At 47.6% G+C, this 17,448-nt stretch overlaps 1 protein-coding gene across 5 annotated transcripts in view; it reads left to right on the top strand.

The window, feature by feature from the left end:
* Positions 1-17,448, top strand: part of LOC110490603 (tumor protein 63) — a 129,184-nt gene that overhangs the window by 58,954 nt on the left and 52,782 nt on the right. For all 5 annotated transcript variants that reach the window (XM_036979012.1, XM_036979010.1, XM_036979009.1 and 2 more), the window contains one exon: positions 11,074-11,331. In XM_036979012.1, the coding sequence (XP_036834907.1) occupies positions 11,074-11,331 (258 nt within the window). The remainder of the gene's footprint in view (positions 1-11,073; positions 11,332-17,448) is intronic.

Here is a 17,448-nt window from a genome sequence, read left to right as displayed (position 1 = left end):
TGAAGAGGAAGTCTCTCTCTCTCTCTCTCCCTCTCTCTCCCTCTCTCTCTCTCGTTCTCTCGCTCTCATAATCTGTCTCTTTACTTTCTCCTGTTGGTAATGAGTTAGTAGGAGTTGAAGAGGAAACAGACCGGTACCTGGTCTCTCTCTCGCTCTCTGCCGTAATCTTGCAGAAGAAGTGATAATGAGTCATTGATCCAAAACATAGAAATATAATCTATAGAAAGGGCTTGGAACTGCTTACTCTGGTAATTTGAATGCTTGATTAATTACATGTCTATGTTTGGAAGCTCTAGGGCAGAAGTAGTTGAGTTGCAGCCCTTTTACTCATTTCTTGACAGAACAAAATTAAAATTATTAATTATTATAAATTATTATATTAAAAGTAAGTGTCACGTTCGTTATATAAATCAGACCAAGGCACAGCGAGGTATGCGTACGTTCTTTATATTATAAGAACGAACACTGAACAAAAGAACAAAATGAATCGTGACGCTAATATGAGTAGTGCAAGCAGGCAACTAAACATGGAATAAGAACCCACAAATAATAAAGGGAAAATGGCTGCCTAAATATGATCCCCAATCAGAGACAACGATAAACAGCTGCCTCTGTTTGGGAACCATATCAGGACACCATAGACATGTAAATACCTAGACCTACAAAACCCCTAGACATACAAAAAACCCTAGACAATACAAAACTAGCATACCCACCCTCGTCACACCCTGACCTAACCAAACGACTAAAGAAAACAGAGATATTAACGGTCAGAGCGTGACAGTAAGTCTGATTGGTCAACGTGTGAAATAATGTAGAGGACTACTGTACTGGATCTCAGACTTATCTCATTGGTTAGAATCCTCACCCTAAATAGCCTATAGAAACCCCCCGATCCCTATTTTTATAAATTGTCATAGGAATGTCAATGCTCATACATTACATGTCTAGTACGTACCAATCCCAATGGTTATAACGATACAGCAGTCACTGTGAATACCAAGCAGCAGTAACGCCTCTGTTTGTATGTGAGGAATCCCTGATATGTGTCTCTCCGCATAATCCACATCATTTGGATTCCTGCTGCGGAATCAACAGGCTGTCACTCTGAAGGTCAACAGGCTGTCACTCTGAAGGTCTGAACAGTCTAGGGTAGCTCTTCCCGAACGGCACCCTTTTCCCTATGTAGTTGTGTGCACTACTTTTTAACAGGTCTCTATGGGCTTGTTGTCCTATGGAACGTTGCCCCCCCCCCCCCCCCCCCCCATGACAGCCACCCTATGGGCCCTGGTCTAAAGTAGTGCACTACCCCTATGGACCCTGGTCTAAAGTAGTGCACTACCCCTATGGTTCCTGGTCTATAGTAGTACACTACCCCTATGGGCCCTGGTCTATAGTAGTACACTACCCCTATGGGCCCTGGTCTAAAGTAGTGCACTACCCCTATGGACCCTAGTCTAAAGTAGTGCACTACCCCCATGGACCCTGGTCTAAAGTAGTGCACTACCCCTATGGGCCCTGGTCTAAAGTAGTGCACTACCCCTATGGACCCTGGTCTAAAGTAGTGCACTACCCCTATTGGCCCTGGTCTAAAGTAGTGCACTACCCCTATGGACCCTGGTCTATAGTAGTGCACTACCCTGGTCTATAGTAGACGGGGCTGGGCCTCAGAGAGCTACGAGCAGCACGGCTGTAAACAGACAGAATTTTTAAGAGCAGTTAAAGTAGGGATTAAAATGGCTGCTGTATTACAGTGGAATCAGACCAGATTAAAAGGAATAGGAGAGAAGAGGAGGCCTGAGTCTCCTTCACAAACTTCTCTTGTAAGTGTTGATAGCTTCCACTTCCACTCAGTTAAACCTTCCATCTGACTATAGGTGAATTTTTGGGTGACGTTCGACTTGTTTGACTTTTCCTTTTGGTCTTCCTTCATCCCTTTTTTTCTCTCTTTTCATCTCCCGATCTGTTCGTTCTTCATCCTTGATGTCTTCATTCCTTCCAGAAATATAATATAAGTAGAGTTCTCCAGATCACTCACGTCTCATAATCCCTCTTTGTAAGAAGTGAACAATCATCATCTTTATCATGTCATCTCATCAACCTCTAGTTTTCTCTCCATCGCTATAGGGGCTTTGATGTTTAATCTGCGGTTTCTGGCCAGCATCAGGCTATTCATTAAAATGATCATTTGCCTTCTGTGATAATTAGTGGCTGTCAGGTAGCTGCTAGTGAAAACACTCACACGCGCACGCACGCACGCACGCACGCACGCACACACACACACACACACACACACACAGGACCAGCACCCACAGTAATGCACTAAACAGGGAACAGGTTGTTATTTGGCACACAGACTAGGTAGGGAGGTAGGAGGGGGCAGGGTCCCTTGTCATTGGCTGGCTGTGGGGTTGTCATTAGAGCAGTGGTGTAGGAGAGCTGGAGCGTCTTACACCAAAACACTACCACCTTAAATAAATAAAAAATGTTTTATTGCCAGCCGTAGTGCTGATGTACCCCTGCTCTTACTCATGATGTGTGAGAACACAATCTCTAAACCAGATTTCTGACTCATGATGTGTGAGAACACAATCTCTAAACCAGATTTCTGACTCATGACGTATGAGAACACAATCTCTAAACCAGATTTCTGACTCATGACGTATGAGAACACAATCTCTATACCAGAGTTCTGACTCATGACGTATGAGAACACAATCTCTAAACCAGAGTTCTGACTCATGACGTATGAGAACACAATCTCTAAACCAGATTTCTGACTCACAATCTTGTTGTTGTTTTTAGTCGCACTTTTTTGCTTTATCTTGGTTAAATAAAGGTGTTCTCAACTGGCCTACCTGGTTAAATAAAGGTGTTCTCAACTGGCCTACCTGGTTAAATAAAGGTGTTCTCAACTGGCCTACCTGGTTAAATAAAGGTACAAAAAAAAATGAAATCAGATCACTAGGCTAGATTACCTTCTCATGCTAAAGGCTAGCCTAGTTAGACTCAGATCACTAGGCTAGATTAGCTTCTTATGCTAAAGGGTAGCCTAGTTAGGATCAGATCCCTAGGCTAGATTACCTTCTAATGCTAAAGGCTAGCCAAGTTAGACTCAGATCACTAGGCTAGATTACCTTCTAATGCTAAAGGGTAGCCTGGTTAGGATCAGATCACTAGGCTAGATTATCTTCTAATGCTATTGACTGTAGCTTGTTGTAAGTGTTTTATTTATTTTTATTTCACCTTTATTTAACCAGGTAGGCCAGTTGAGAACACCTTTATTTAACCAGGTAGGCTAGTTGAGAACACCTTTATTTAACAAGGCAAGTCAGTTAATAACAAATTCTTATTTTACAATGACGGCCTAGGGACAGTTTGTTAACTGCCTTGTTCAGGGACAGTGCAAAAGAGTTTTACCTTGTCAGCTCAGGGATTCGAACCACCCCCCCCCCCCCCCCCTAACCAGGCTAGCCTTTAGCATGAAGGCTTTTTTAGCCTTTAGCACCCTTCGTGAATGCCAAATGGCACCCTATGCAGTTATATAGTGAACTACTTGTACCCAGGTCAACAGTAGAGCATTCTTTACTGTAGTGAATAGAATTCCATTTGGGCCGTAGGACCAGTGTCTATAGTCAGGGATCAGGCAACAAGAGGGGCCATCGGATTCAGCAGCTCTCCCATTCTAAAGCACCTTCATTATGCTCTAATTGCTCTCCATTGTGAGGCATGTGAAGGAGGTGTGTCTTGAGACAGAAAACGTAAACATGTTTCCCATGCCAATAAAGTCCTTCTGAGATGAAAACCTCTGCTGAGTGTAGGGCTGGAGGGTATGCTCACAACCCCCCCCCCCCCCTCTCCCCACTCCACGGAGGAGTTAGCTTTCCCTTTGTGTGGGGGGGTGTGTGGGTGGGTGTCTGCGTGCGTGCATGCGTGTGTTCCTTTCACAATACACTCGTCTCCTAACACCTGCCTGGTCTAACCTGAGACATTGTTCCCCTAGACAGGCTCTTGAAAGACCCAGTCTCATTGTTTCCGGGGGGTTGGGGCAGACTCGTGACACACACACACACACACACACACACACACACACACTTCATTATCTGAAATCAACTCGAAGCATCTCCCCTGAGGCGTTGTTGATGAGATTTGTTTGCGTTGGCTGGAATGACCTCCCTCAGGTGCTCTGTGTGTGTGTGTGTGTGTGTGTGTGTGTGTGTGTGTGTGTGTGTGTGTGTGTGTGTGTGTGTGTGTGTGTGTGTGTTGTGGAAACAATGTAGTTTCTTGTATTTAATACCTTCTGTAGTGTGTATGGGAAAAGAATGGGTGTGTTACATTTGATTTATGTTCTAGAGTTTTCATACCATGTCAACTTGGTTAGTGTGTTACCGTGTTTTTGTGTTACCGTGTTTGTGTGTTACCGTGTTTGTGTGTTACCGTGTTTTTGTGTTACCGTGTTTTTGTTTTACTGTGTTTGTGTGTTACCGTGTTTGTGTGTAACCGTGTTTGTGTGTTACCGTGTTTGTGTGTTACCGTGTTTGTGTGTTACCGTGTTTTTGTGTTACCGTGTTTTTGTTTTACTGTGTTTGTGTGTTACCGTGTTTGTGTGTTACCGTGTTTTTGTTTTACTGTGTTTGTGTGTTACTGTGTTTGTGTGTTACCGTGTTTGTGTGTTACCGTGTTTTTGTTTTACTGTGTTTGTGTGTTACCGTGTTTGTGTGTTACCGTGTTTGTGTGTTACCGTGTTTTTGTTTTACCGTGTTTGTGTGTTACCGTGTTTGTGTGTTACCGTGTTTGTGTGTTACCGTGTTTGTGTGTTACCGTGTTTTTGTTTTACTGTGTTTGTGTGTTACCGTGTTTGTGTGTTACCGTGTTTGTGTGTTACCGTGTTTGTGTGTTACCGTGTTTGTGTGTTACCGTGTTTGTGTGTTACCGTGTTTGTGTGTTAGTCACCTGGTGATGTGAGTGGGAGGGAGTGAACTAGACAGCTGTGTGGGACGGGGGACCTCGCAGACTGAAATAAACAAGGGGCCTTTGACTGCCTGTCTGTCCTGCATGCAGAGATGAATGGGTGTCTAAAGAGACCCAGAGCCGTGGCAGAGACACCTCGGCCTGGAATGTGTCTTTTATACATGGAATGGAATGGAGGAGACAGAGAGAGAGAGACCTGGAGCCGAGTAGGGAGGAGAGGAAGGGACTGGCTAAAATCCAGGAAACAAGCATTCTCCCTACTCTCAAAAGGCAGCCATTTTGATTATGATATCACTCGTTTTGTCTATAAAGTGTGAACCCTGTGACCCCAGTCTGTAGATGTTGGGGGATCTAGAATAACTTTCTAGCAGTCGACTATTGGTTAACTTGTACTAGCAATGATTTGGTACATGGCAGTTATTTATGTGTGTGTGTGGAACGTTTAAAAATTAAAATTAAACATCATCATAAAAGACTTCAAATGCCAGCAATTACACAGATCTGAGTCTGATCAACAAGCTGACTGGAATAAATCAGGAAAACTTATTGGGAAAAATGATGTGAAGAAAACCTTGTTTCTCCAGTACTGTGACAGTGACATCATTTATACGGTCGTTGCCCGTATAAATGGGAAATCACCGGGAAGGAGCCATTTATCTGGGGAGGCTGTTGACATGGACGGTGTGATCTGGGGAGGCTGTTGACATGGATGGTGTGATCTGGGGAGGCTGTTGACATGGATGGTGTGATCTGAGGAGGCTGTTGACATGGCCGGTGTGATCTGGGGTGGCTGTTGACATGGATGGTGTGATCTGGGGAGGCTGTTGACATGGCCGGTGTGATCTGGGGTGGCTGTTGACATGGACGGTGTGATCTGGGGAGGCTGTTGACATGGACGGTGTGATCTGGGGAGGCTGTTGACATGGACGGTGTGATCTGGGGAGGCTGTTGACATGGATGGTGTGATCTGGGGAGGCTGTTGACATGGACGGTGTGATCTGGGGAGGCTGTTGACATGGATGGTGTGATCTGGGGAGGCTGTTGACATGGATGGTGTGATCTGAGGAGGCTGTTGACATGGCCGGTGTGATCTGGGGTGGCTGTTGACATGGATGGTGTGATCTGGGGAGGCTGTTGACATGGCCGGTGTGATCTGGGGTGGCTGTTGACATGGATGGTGTGATCTGGGGAGGCTGTTGACATGGACGGTGTGATCTGGGGAGGCTGTTGACATGGATGGTGTGATCTGGGGAGGCTGTTGACATGGATGGTGTGATCTGAGGAGGCTGTTGACATGGCCGGTGTGATCTGGGGTGGCTGTTGACATGGATGGTGTGATCTGGGGAGGCTGTTGACATGGCCGGTGTGATCTGGGGTGGCTGTTGACATGGATGGTGTGATCTGGGGTGGCTGTTGACATGGATGGTGTGATCTGGGGAGGCTGTTGACATGGACGGTGTGATCTGGGGAGGCTGTTGACATGGACGGTGTGATCTGGGGAGGCTGTTGACATGGATGGTGTGATCTGGGGAGGCTGTTGACATGGACGGTGTGATCTGGGGAGGCTGTTGACATGGATGGTGTGATCTGGGGAGGCTGTTGACATGGATGGTGTGATCTGAGGAGGCTGTTGACATGGCCGGTGTGATCTGGGGTGGCTGTTGACATGGATGGTGTGATCTGGGGAGGCTGTTGACATGGCCGGTGTGATCTGGGGTGGCTGTTGACATGGATGGTGTGATCTGGGGAGGCTGTTGACATGGACGGTGTGATCTGGGGAGGCTGTTGACATGGATGGTGTGATCTGGGGAGGCTGTTGACATGGATGGTGTGATCTGAGGAGGCTGTTGACATGGCCGGTGTGATCTGGGGTGGCTGTTGACATGGATGGTGTGATCTGGGGAGGCTGTTGACATGGCCGGTGTGATCTGGGGTGGCTGTTGACATGGATGGTGTGATCTGGGGAGGCTGTTGACATGGACGGTGTGATCTGGGGAGGCTGTTGACATGGACGGTGTGATCTGGGGAGGCTGTTGACATGGATGGTGTGATCTGAGGAGGCTGTTGACATGGACGGTGTGATCTGGGGAGGCTGTTGACATGGACGGTGTGATCTGGGGAGGCTGTTGACATGGATGGTGTGATCTGGGGAGGCTGTTGACATGGACGGTGTGATCTGGGGAGGCTGTTGACATGGATGGTGTGATCTGGGGAGGCTGTTGACATGGATGGTGTGATCTGGGGAGGCTGTTGACATGGATGGTGTGATCTGGGGAGGCTGTTGACATGGACGGTGTGATCTGGGGAGGCTGTTGACATGGATGGTGTGATCTGGGGAGGCTGTTGACATGGATGGTGTGATCTGGGGAGGCTGTTGACATGGATGGTGTGATCTGAGGAGGCTGTTGACATGGATGGTGTGATCTGGGGAGGCTGTTGACATGGCCGGTGTGATCTGAGGAGGCTGTTGACATGGCCGGTGTGATCTGGGGAGGCTGTTGACATGGATGGTGTGATCTGGGGAGGCTGTTGACATGGATGGTGTGATCTGGGGAGGCTGTTGACATGGATGGTGTGATCTGGGGAGGCTGTTGACATGGATGGTGTGATCTGGGGAGGCTGTTGACATGGATGGTGTGATCTGGCGAGGCTGTTGACATGGATGGTGTGATCTGGGGAGGCTGTTGACATGGCCGGTGTGATCTGGGGAGGCTGTTGACATGGACGGTGTGATCTGGGGAGGCTGTTGACATGGCCGGTGTGATCTGGGGAGGCTGTTGACATGGCCGGTGTGATCTGGGGAGGCTGTTGACATGGACGGTGTGATCTGAGGAGGCTGTTGACATGGACGGTGTGATCTGGGGAGGCTGTTCACATGGCCGGTGTGATCTGGGGAGGCTGTTGACATGGCCGGTGTGATCTGAGGAGGCTGTTGACATGGCCGGTGTGATCTGGGGAGGCTGTTGACATGGATGGTGTGATCTGAGGAGGCTGTTGACATGGCCGGTGTGATCTGGGGAGGCTGTTGACATGGATGGTGTGATCTGGGGAGGCTGTTGACATGGATGGTGTGATCTGGGGAGGCTGTTGACATGGACGGTGTGATCTGGGGAGGCTGTTGACATGGATGGTGTGATCTGAGGAGGCTGTTGACATGGATGGTGTGATCTGAGGAGGCTGTTGACATGGATGGTGTGATCTGAGGAGGCTGTTGACATGGATGGTGTGATCTGAGGAGGCTGTTGACATGGCCGGTGTGATCTGGGGAGGCTGTTGACATGGCCGGTGTGATCTGGGGAGGCTGTTGACATGGCCGGTGTGATCTGGGGAGGCTGTTGACATGGACGGTGTGATCTGGGGAGGCTGTTGACATGGACGGTGTGATCTGGGGAGGCTGTTGACATGGATGGTGTGATCTGGGGAGGCTGTTGACATGGCCGGTGTGATCTGAGGAGGCTGTTGACATGGACGGTGTGATCTGGGGAGGCTGTTGACATGGCCGGTGTGATCTGGGGGGGCTGTTGACATGGCCGGTGTGATCTGGGGAGGCTGTTGACATGGCCGGTGTGATCTGGGGAGGCTGTTGACATGGCCGGTGTGATCTGAGGAGGCTGTTGACATGGATGGTGTGATCTGGGGAGGTTGTTGACATGGACGGTGTGATCTGGGGAGGCTGTTGACATGGCCGGTGTGATCTGGGGAGGCTGTTGACATGGCCGGTGTGATTTACCAGAATGGAAACAGAGCATAAGGACTGTTTCTTCATTTTGTCAGGAACTCTGTTACTTTCTGTTTACTGGACATGTTGATGGAGACAATAAGGCGCGGCTTATTGCAGTGTTTCTAATCTGAAGTTTATGGGTATTCATAATTATTTATTACCTCACTGTTTCGCCGTTTCTAGAACAGAGGGAACGGGGAAAAAACCCAGATGAAAGCTACGGGCTCAAACACGTTGGTTTTTACTTTTAACAATAAACGGAAAACATTGAAGAACTTCCAGTGTCCTCCAGGAGCTGTTGTCTTCTAGAGTGTTTTCGTGTCCTCCAAGAGCTGTTGTCTTCTAGAGTGTTTTTGTGTCCTCCAAGAGCTGTTGGCTTCTAGAGTGTTTTCGTGTCCTCCAAGAGCTGTTGGCTTCTAGAGTGTTTTCGTGTCCTCCAAGAGCTGTTGGCTTCTAGAGTGTTTTCGTGTCCTCCAAGAGCTGTTGGCTTCTAGAGTGTTTTCGTGTCCTCCAGGAGCTGTTGGCTTCTAGAGTGTTTTCGTGTCCTCCAAGAGCTGTTGGCTTCTAGAGTGTTTTCGTGTCCTCCAGGAGCTGTTGGCTTCTAGAGTGTTTTCGTGTCCTCCAAGAGCTGTTGGCTTCTAGAGTGTTTTCGTGTCCTCCAGGAGCTGTTGGCTTCTAGAGTGTTTTCGTGTCCTCCAAGAGCTGTTGGCTTCTAGAGTGTTTTCATGTCCTCCAGGAGCTGTTGGCTTCTAGAGTGTTTTCGTGTCCTCCAAGAGCTGTTGGCTTCTAGAGTGTTTTTGTGTCCTCCAGGAGCTGTTGGCTTCTAGAGTGTTTTCGTGTCCTCCAAGAGCTGTTGGCTTCTAGAGTGTTTTCATGTCCTCCAGGAGCTGTTGGCTTCTAGAGTGTTTTCGTGTCCTCCAAGAGCTGTTGGCTTCTAGAGTGTTTTCTAGTGCAGAGTTTCTTAAACTACTGGGCATGTGAGAAGTGAGTCGTGAGTTATGAGAATACGGCGCTCCATATTAGGAAGGTGTTCTTAATGTTTGGTATAAACTCAGCGTTTATTCACACATTTTAATTTGGGTCGTTGGAGGAAAGTCCCCTCTCATTTGGGTCATTGGAGGAAAGTACACTTCTCATTTGGGTCGTTGGAGGACAGTACACCTCTCATTTGTGTCGTTGGAGGACAGTACACTTCTCACTTGGGTCGTTGGAGGACAGTACACTTCTCATTTGGGTCATTGGAGGACAGTACACATCTCATTTGGGTCATTGGAGGACAGTACACTTCTCATTTGGGTCGTTGGAGGACAGTACACTTCTCACTTGGGTCTGAGGAGCTGAAATAGGTTGAACAAGCCCTATTCTAGAGTACACAGTCTTACCATATTGAGTCAACCCAGCCCTGCCATATGAGTCCATAAAAACAGCTTGTATTGCTGATAAGAAACAATAAGAAAACTCAGTAAATACGGGTGTATCTGAACTCGGAATCGGTCAGAGAAACACACCTCCAAGACTGAAATCTGTTTTTTTCTAATGAGCAACAGCAAAAACAGCGTATTCAGGGGCTCTTTAACCAGCCGACAATGACACAAAGGTCATTTGTCCTAAAGGCCCAGAGCAGTCCAAAATGATTTTCCTTGTATTTTATATATACTTCCACACTGTGAGGTTGGAATAATAGTGAAATTGGGAAAGTGAGGATAATGTCCCTTTCAGTGCAAGAGCTGTTTGAAAAGAGTTTTGGCCTTCCATGGTGACATCACCAGGCGGTAAATTAGTTAATAGACCAATAAGAAAGAGAGTTCCAAACCTCTCTACCAATAACAGCTCATTTTCTTGCTTGAGAAATTGCTCTTTGCTAAGAAGCTTTTTTTACATTTATTTTTGACCTCCCCTCTCAATCTTCTCACCTCTCTCTAGTTACAGTGCAACAACCCGGCCCTTAACCCCTAAAAACTTATCCATGAGCACCATAACATAACTGCCCTCTCCTCCAATCGGTTCAACCTCTGTGTGTACGTGTGTCTTTTGGTGGGATAGGGATAAAGTGGAATTGGACCTACAGTTGGTCATTAAAGTAATTTTCTCTCTGTCTCTCCCTCCCTCCCTCCCTCCCTCCCTCCCTCCCTCCCTCCCTCCCTCCCTCCCTCCCTCCCTCCCTCTCTCCCTCTCTCCTTCCCTCCTTCCCTCCCTCCCTCTCCCTCCCTCTCTCCATCCCTCCCTCCCTCCCTCCCTCCCTCCCTCCCTCCCTCCCTCCCTCCCTCCTTCCTTCCTTCCCTCCCTCCCTCCCTCCCTCCCTCCCTCCCTCCCTCCCTCCCTCCCTCCCTCCCTCCCTCCCTCTCCCCCTCCCTCCCTCCCTCCCTCCCTCTCTCCTCCAGTCCCAGTATACCAACCTGGGGCTGCTGAACAGCATGGATCAGAACATCCAAAATGGCGGCTCTACCTCCACCAGTCCCTACAACAACGACCATGTCCAGAACAACGTGTCAGCTCCTTCACCCTACGCCCAGCCCAGCTCCACCTTCGACGCCATGTCCCCCTCCCCGGCTATCCCCTCCAACACAGACTACGCCGGGACACACACCTTCGACGTCTCCTTCCAGCAGTCCTCCACAGCCAAGTCTGCCACCTGGACGGTGAGAGTTAGATTTTGAAGTGCATTTCACACGGGTCTCACTTGACAAATTCCCAAAACCTACAGTAGGACCAGTCACATTGTTATCCTATCAATGGCATAATTTGGGAGGGGGCGGAGCATTTGTCAGCTGACTAAACAATTGTCAGCTGATGAAACATTATTTAAATTAATTATTATTTGAAATTGGATAAGCAGAAGTCAGATATCTGAGATATATTATATATATATATATATTCTGTCATGGGCCCTCCAAGGTTTATTTATGAGTCAGCTGGATCTTCCAGTGAGGTCTGGGGGTCATGTTATAACATAATATTCACCTGGATTAAAGGTTGAATCTGTAGAAAATGTGTAAAAGTTGTATGAAGCCGATCAGTAGTGCTCCAGGCTGTTTTGTAATGCACAATACATCAAAAGCTCTCCGTTGCACAACTCTGTCTGGTGGGGGAAAGTTGGTCTACCTCGTCGCGTGACACATGATGAGAACGTCCCGCCCTTTTCTCAGAACCTCAGGCATGACAGTTGGTACAAGCTCAACCTTTAGGCCTAGTCCAAGACTTTTACTCTTCTTGACTAACATTTTCCCCAGCCTTGAAATTCCTAGTGTTTTTCTCAGAGCCATGACAGTTCAGTTGTAACAGGAAGAGATCATTGTGTATCTTTTAATAAATTAACAATATTAACTCAAGGCACATGCTCACGTCTGGATCCTCCAGAATGACAGTGGTATATTCTCATGGCTATTCCTCCAGAATGACAGTGGTACATTTTCATGTCTGGATCCTCCAGAATGACAGTGGTACATTTTCATGTCTGGATCCTCCAGAATGACAGTGGTACATTCTCATGGCTGGATCCTCCAGAATGACAGTGGTACCTTCTCATGGCTGGATCCTCCAGAATGACAGTGGTACATTCTCATGTCTGGATCCTCCAGAATGACAGTGGTACATTCTCATGTCTGGATCCTCCAGAATGACAGTGGTACATTCTCATGTCTGGATCCTCCAGAATGACAGTGGTACATTCTCATGTCTGTCTATAGGACTCTTTCCCCCTCCTTTTGATCTCATCTGACTCACACCTGATTCGGAGAGGATTTCAGAGTGATATTATTCACAGAGAAAGAAAGGGTAACTTTTTTCCAGGTGTGTTGTGTTGTGTTGTGTTGTGTTGTGTGGTGTCTGTCTGTCTGTCTGTCTGTCTGTCTGTCTGTCTGTCTGTCGGTGCAGCTTGATGCACCACTCACCGTGTACTGATGTCTCAGCAGCAGACTGACAGAACCAGCTCTTCTAGCTCCACTCTGCCTACTCTACTCTACTCTGCCTGGCAGCTCTACTCTACTCTGCCTGGCAGCTCTACTCTACTCTACTCTGCCTGGCAGCTCTACTCTACTCTACTCTGCCTGGCTGCTCTGCTCTACTCTACTCTTCCTGGCTGCTCTGCTCTACCTGGCAGCTCTACTCTACTCTACTCTGCCTGGCAGCTCTACTCTCCCTGGCAGCTCTGCTCTGCTCTACTCTACTCTGCCTGGCAGCTCTGCTCTACTCCACTCTGCCTGGCAGCTCTACTCTGCCTGGCAGCTCTGCTCTGCTCTACTCTACTCTGCCTGGCAGCTCTACTCTGCTCTACTCCACTCTGCCTGGAAACGCTGCTCTACTCTACTCTGCCTGACAGCTCTACTCTGCAGTGCTTTGTCATTATTCTCTATCATTATGTGACAGTGCTGTAGTGACAGCTGTTGCTACCCAGCTGCACACAGCTTATTTGTGTAGTCACGTATTGCTGATTCCGTGACCATCTGCTCTGACTCCATGGCCATCTGCTCTGACTCCATGGCCATTTGCTCTGACTCCATGGCCATCTGCACTGACTCCATGGCCATCTGCTCTGACTCCATGACCATCTGTACTGACTCCATGGCCATCTGCTCTGACTCCATGGCCATCTGCTCTGACTCCATGGCCATCTGCTCTAAATCCATGTCCATCTGCTCTGACTCCATGGCCATCTGCTCTGACTCCATGGCCATTTGCTCTGACTCCATGGCCATCTGTACTGACTCCATGACCATCTTCTCTGACTCCATGGCCATCTGCTCTGACTCCATGACCATCTGCTCGGACTCCATGGCCATCTGTACTGACTCCATGGCCATCTGTACTGACTCCATGACCATCTGTTCTGACTCCATGACCATCTGCTCTGACTCCATGGCCCTCTTTACTTACTCCATGGCCATATTTACTTACTCCATGACCATCTGTTCTGACTCCATGAACATCTGCTCTGACTCCATGGCCATCTGCCCTGACTCCATGACCATCTGCTCTGACTCCATGGCCATCTGCTCTGACTCCATGGCCATATTTACTTACTCCAATGCCGTGTCATGCACCGTGTACCGTTGTGTAAAACCAAAAGTAAAGAGCACCCCACCTAGCGGTCACAATAGTTAGCTACCATCTGGGCTGGTCCATATCTCACCTGTGGATGAATGGATTCAATTGTTTTCTGCGTTCTATATCTAGGCTCTTTTACTTCAAGTGTTAGATCTCTCTTGTGAAATCATAATATTCATGGGAAACTATGTGGCTGAACCAGTCTCACATGGTCTTATTCAACTGTTGTACGGGAATTGATTCTGGACCATTATGGTCCAGCTAAGTCATCAATCTCCAGATTTGGCAGACGGGAGGGGGAAGGAGTGTTATAGAACTAATGTCTTAGAGTAAACAGGCGGGATTCTGGCAGTGCTCTGGGGCCCATCTCAGCCAGCTCATTGGCTACGACGACTGTGGGATAGTGACATTTACTAAATTCCCACACTTCCTGTCTCTGTCATCTTCACAGCACAGAAACAGAAGTGTCTGTCTGATGTGCAGTTGGTTGTGTGAAGAGAAGAGTAAGAGGGTGTGAATAGGAGGCACGCCCCAAACCTTGTTCTAGACTCTGGATCAGGCACCGTGTCGTCATAAACCCACTAAGGGCTCTATTTTAACAAACATAACCAATGGTAAATCTTAGTGGCAGTGCTCCATGTCCAGGGGTGTGTTAAGACAAACTTTTGCTATTTTCACAGCAGGAATTATGGGTGCAGTAGCTGGAAGTGGAGCGATAGGGCTGGGGTTTGATGAATAAACAAGTTGGAGGTGTGTCAAGGCTTGACCTCTCACTGGCCAATCAGAACGTGCTCCATGGCTAAACATGTGGTTGCATCAAGTTGTGTATTTACGGTCTTTTATGTACTGAATTGTCATCTACTCCAACTCTAATGTTAGTCCGTCATAGCCTAATTCGTTAAATAGCCTACAGAACCAAAATAATACAAATGTAGTCCCATCGTTACCGCTAAGACCTGCTTTTCGTTGGTCTTAAATCTTCCAATATGCGCTGCATGAAATCACTTTTGCACCTGTTTTTAAGGACACACCTCAAATATTGACACCCCTCTCAAATTGTTGAGTGCAGTGGAATGCTTTATTCGGACGTAGTGTTTGTACGAAAACAGATGTGTTGTATACCATCGGTTACCAATCCTGAAATCCGTCCTGTTGTGTATGTAAGGTAGCCTTAGTGTTAAATATGGCTTAAACTTCCTCATGATGAGCTCAGACCAAACCATCAGCTAAACCAATATTACTCCGAGGGGCTTTATTTTCGTCTGGCGTTACAGCAGCGCAACTTCCAAAAAAGCACTTCAGTTTGCAATTTCAGCATGTATGATATTAGACAGGTAAATTGCTGAACCTGGCGCATTGGATGGAAAATGGCAGAGCGCCAGTTTTTACATGCTGAAATTGCGCTGCTGTAACGCCAGACGAAAATAAAGCCCTCGGAGTAATATTGGTTTAGCTGATGGTTTGGTCTGAGCTCATCATGAGGAAGTTTAAGCCATATTTAACACTAAGGCTACCTTACATACACAACAGGACGGATTTCAGGATTGGTAACCGATGGTTTACAACACATCTGTTATCATACAAACACTACGTCAGCATAAAGCATTCCACTGCACTCAACAATTAGTAGACAAACCCTCCATGCTGTTGTTTTGTAGTGGTATCACTGACTGTGTCCTCTGTAGAAATAGTCATTTATTCATTACCACTAATGGGCTAATGGTTGGTTGAAGACATACCAAAATATCTGACCGAAAGAGCTGACCGAAAGAGCTGACCGAAAGAGCTGACCGAAAGAGCTGACCGAAAGAGCTGGCCGAAAGAGCTGACCTAAAGAGCTGACCTAAAGAGCTGACCTAAAGAGCTGACCGAAAGAGCTGACCGAAAGAGCTGACCGAAAGAGCTGACCGAAAGAGCTGGCCGAAAGAGCTGACCGAAAGAGCTGACCTAAAGAGCTGACCTAAAGAGCTGACCGAAAGAGTCTCTATAATGACCGGGCCAGTCTGATGGAGATGTAGTGATAGTAGTATGGGTCTCAGTCTGAGGGCTCTAAAGCTTTCCATTTAAAGCTCCTGGAAGCTACACAGAATGGCTAGACTAGCTCAGCCACTGGCCTGATGGCCTTATGGCACAGGGCCACTGTAGGCGTCACCACCCCAGCTTTAGTCTGCACATAGAGCTGCTAATGCTCCCTTTTGATGGGCTGGCTGTGTGTCTCTGTGGGATCTTACAATGGGGACTTAGTCCACAGTGTGTTCTGTCTCTGTGGCATCTTACAATGGGGGCTTAGTCCACAGTGTGTTCTGTCTCTGTGGGATCTTAGTCCATAGTGTGTTCTGTCTCTGTGGGATCTTACAATGGGGACTTAGTCCACAGTGTGTTCTGTCTCTGTGGCATCTTACAATGGGGACTTAGTCCACAGTGTGTTCTGTCTCTGTGGGATCTTACAATGGGGACTTAGTCCACAGTGTGTTCTGTCTCTGTGGGATCTTAGTCCATAGTGTGTTCTGTCTCTGTGGGATCTTACAATGGGGACTTAGTCCACAGTGTGTTCTGTCTCTGTGGCATCTTACAATGGGGACTTAGTCCACAGTGTGTTCTGTCTCTGTGGCATCTTACAATGGGGACTTAGTCCACAGTGTGTTCTGTCTCTGTGGGATCTTAGTCCACAGTGTGTTCTGTCTCTGTGGCATCTTACAATGGGGACTTAGTCCACAGTGTGTTCTGTCTCTGTGGGATCTTACAATGGGGACTTAGTCCACAGTGTGTTCTGTCTCTGTGGGATCTTACAATGGGGACTTAGTCCACAGTGTGTTCTGTCTCTGTGGGATCTTAGTCCATAGTGTGTTCTGTCTCTGTGGCGTCTTACAATGGGGACTTAGTCCACAGTGTGTTCTGTCTCTGTGGGATCTTAGTCCATAGTGTGTTCTGTCTCTGTGGCATCTTACAATGGGGACTTAGTCCACAGTGTGTTCTGTCTCTGTGGCATCTTAGTCCACAGTGTGTTCTGTCTCTGTGGCATCTTACAATGGGGACTTAGTCCACAGTGTGTTCTGTCTCTGTGGGATCTTAGTCCACAGTGTGTTCTGTCTCTGTGGCATCTTACAATGGGGACTTAGTCCACAGTGTGTTCTGTCTCTGTGGGATCTTACAATGGGGACTTAGTCCACAGTGTGTTCTGTCTCTGTGGGATCTTAGTCCATAGTGTGTTCTGTCTCTGTGGCGTCTTACAATGGGGACTTAGTCCACAGTGTGTTCTGTCTCTGTGGGATCTTAGTCCATAGTGTGTTCTGTCTCTGTGGCATCTTACAATGGGGACTTAGTCCACAGTGTGTTCTGTCTCTGTGGGATCATGGAATCCAAAAGAGTTCTAAAAGGGTTTTTCCCTGGAACCAAACATGGTTCTTCAAAGGGTTCTCCTATGGGGACAGCTGAAGAACCCTATTTAACATCCTAGATAGCACCCTTTCTTCTATGAGCGTAGTCTAGTAGCTGGGCTTGCTAGTAGCCACTCTAGAAATGTGCAGTTTTGTCACACAACACAATGCCACAGATGTCTCAAGTTTTGAGGGAGTGTGCAATTGGCATGCTGACTGCAGGAATGTCCACCAGAGCTGTTGCCAGAGAATTGAATGTTCATTTTTCTACCATAAGCCCCCTCCAATGTCGTTTTAGAGAATTTGACAGTATGGCCAACCGGTCTCACAACCGCA

The sequence above is a fragment of the Oncorhynchus mykiss genome, chromosome 5 (genome assembly GCF_013265735.2).
Source record: "Oncorhynchus mykiss isolate Arlee chromosome 5, USDA_OmykA_1.1, whole genome shotgun sequence".
NCBI classification, from domain to species: Eukaryota; Metazoa; Chordata; class Actinopteri; order Salmoniformes; family Salmonidae; genus Oncorhynchus; species Oncorhynchus mykiss.
Note: the sequence above shows the minus strand (reverse complement) of the source record. Positions and strands in the feature narration are given on the sequence as shown.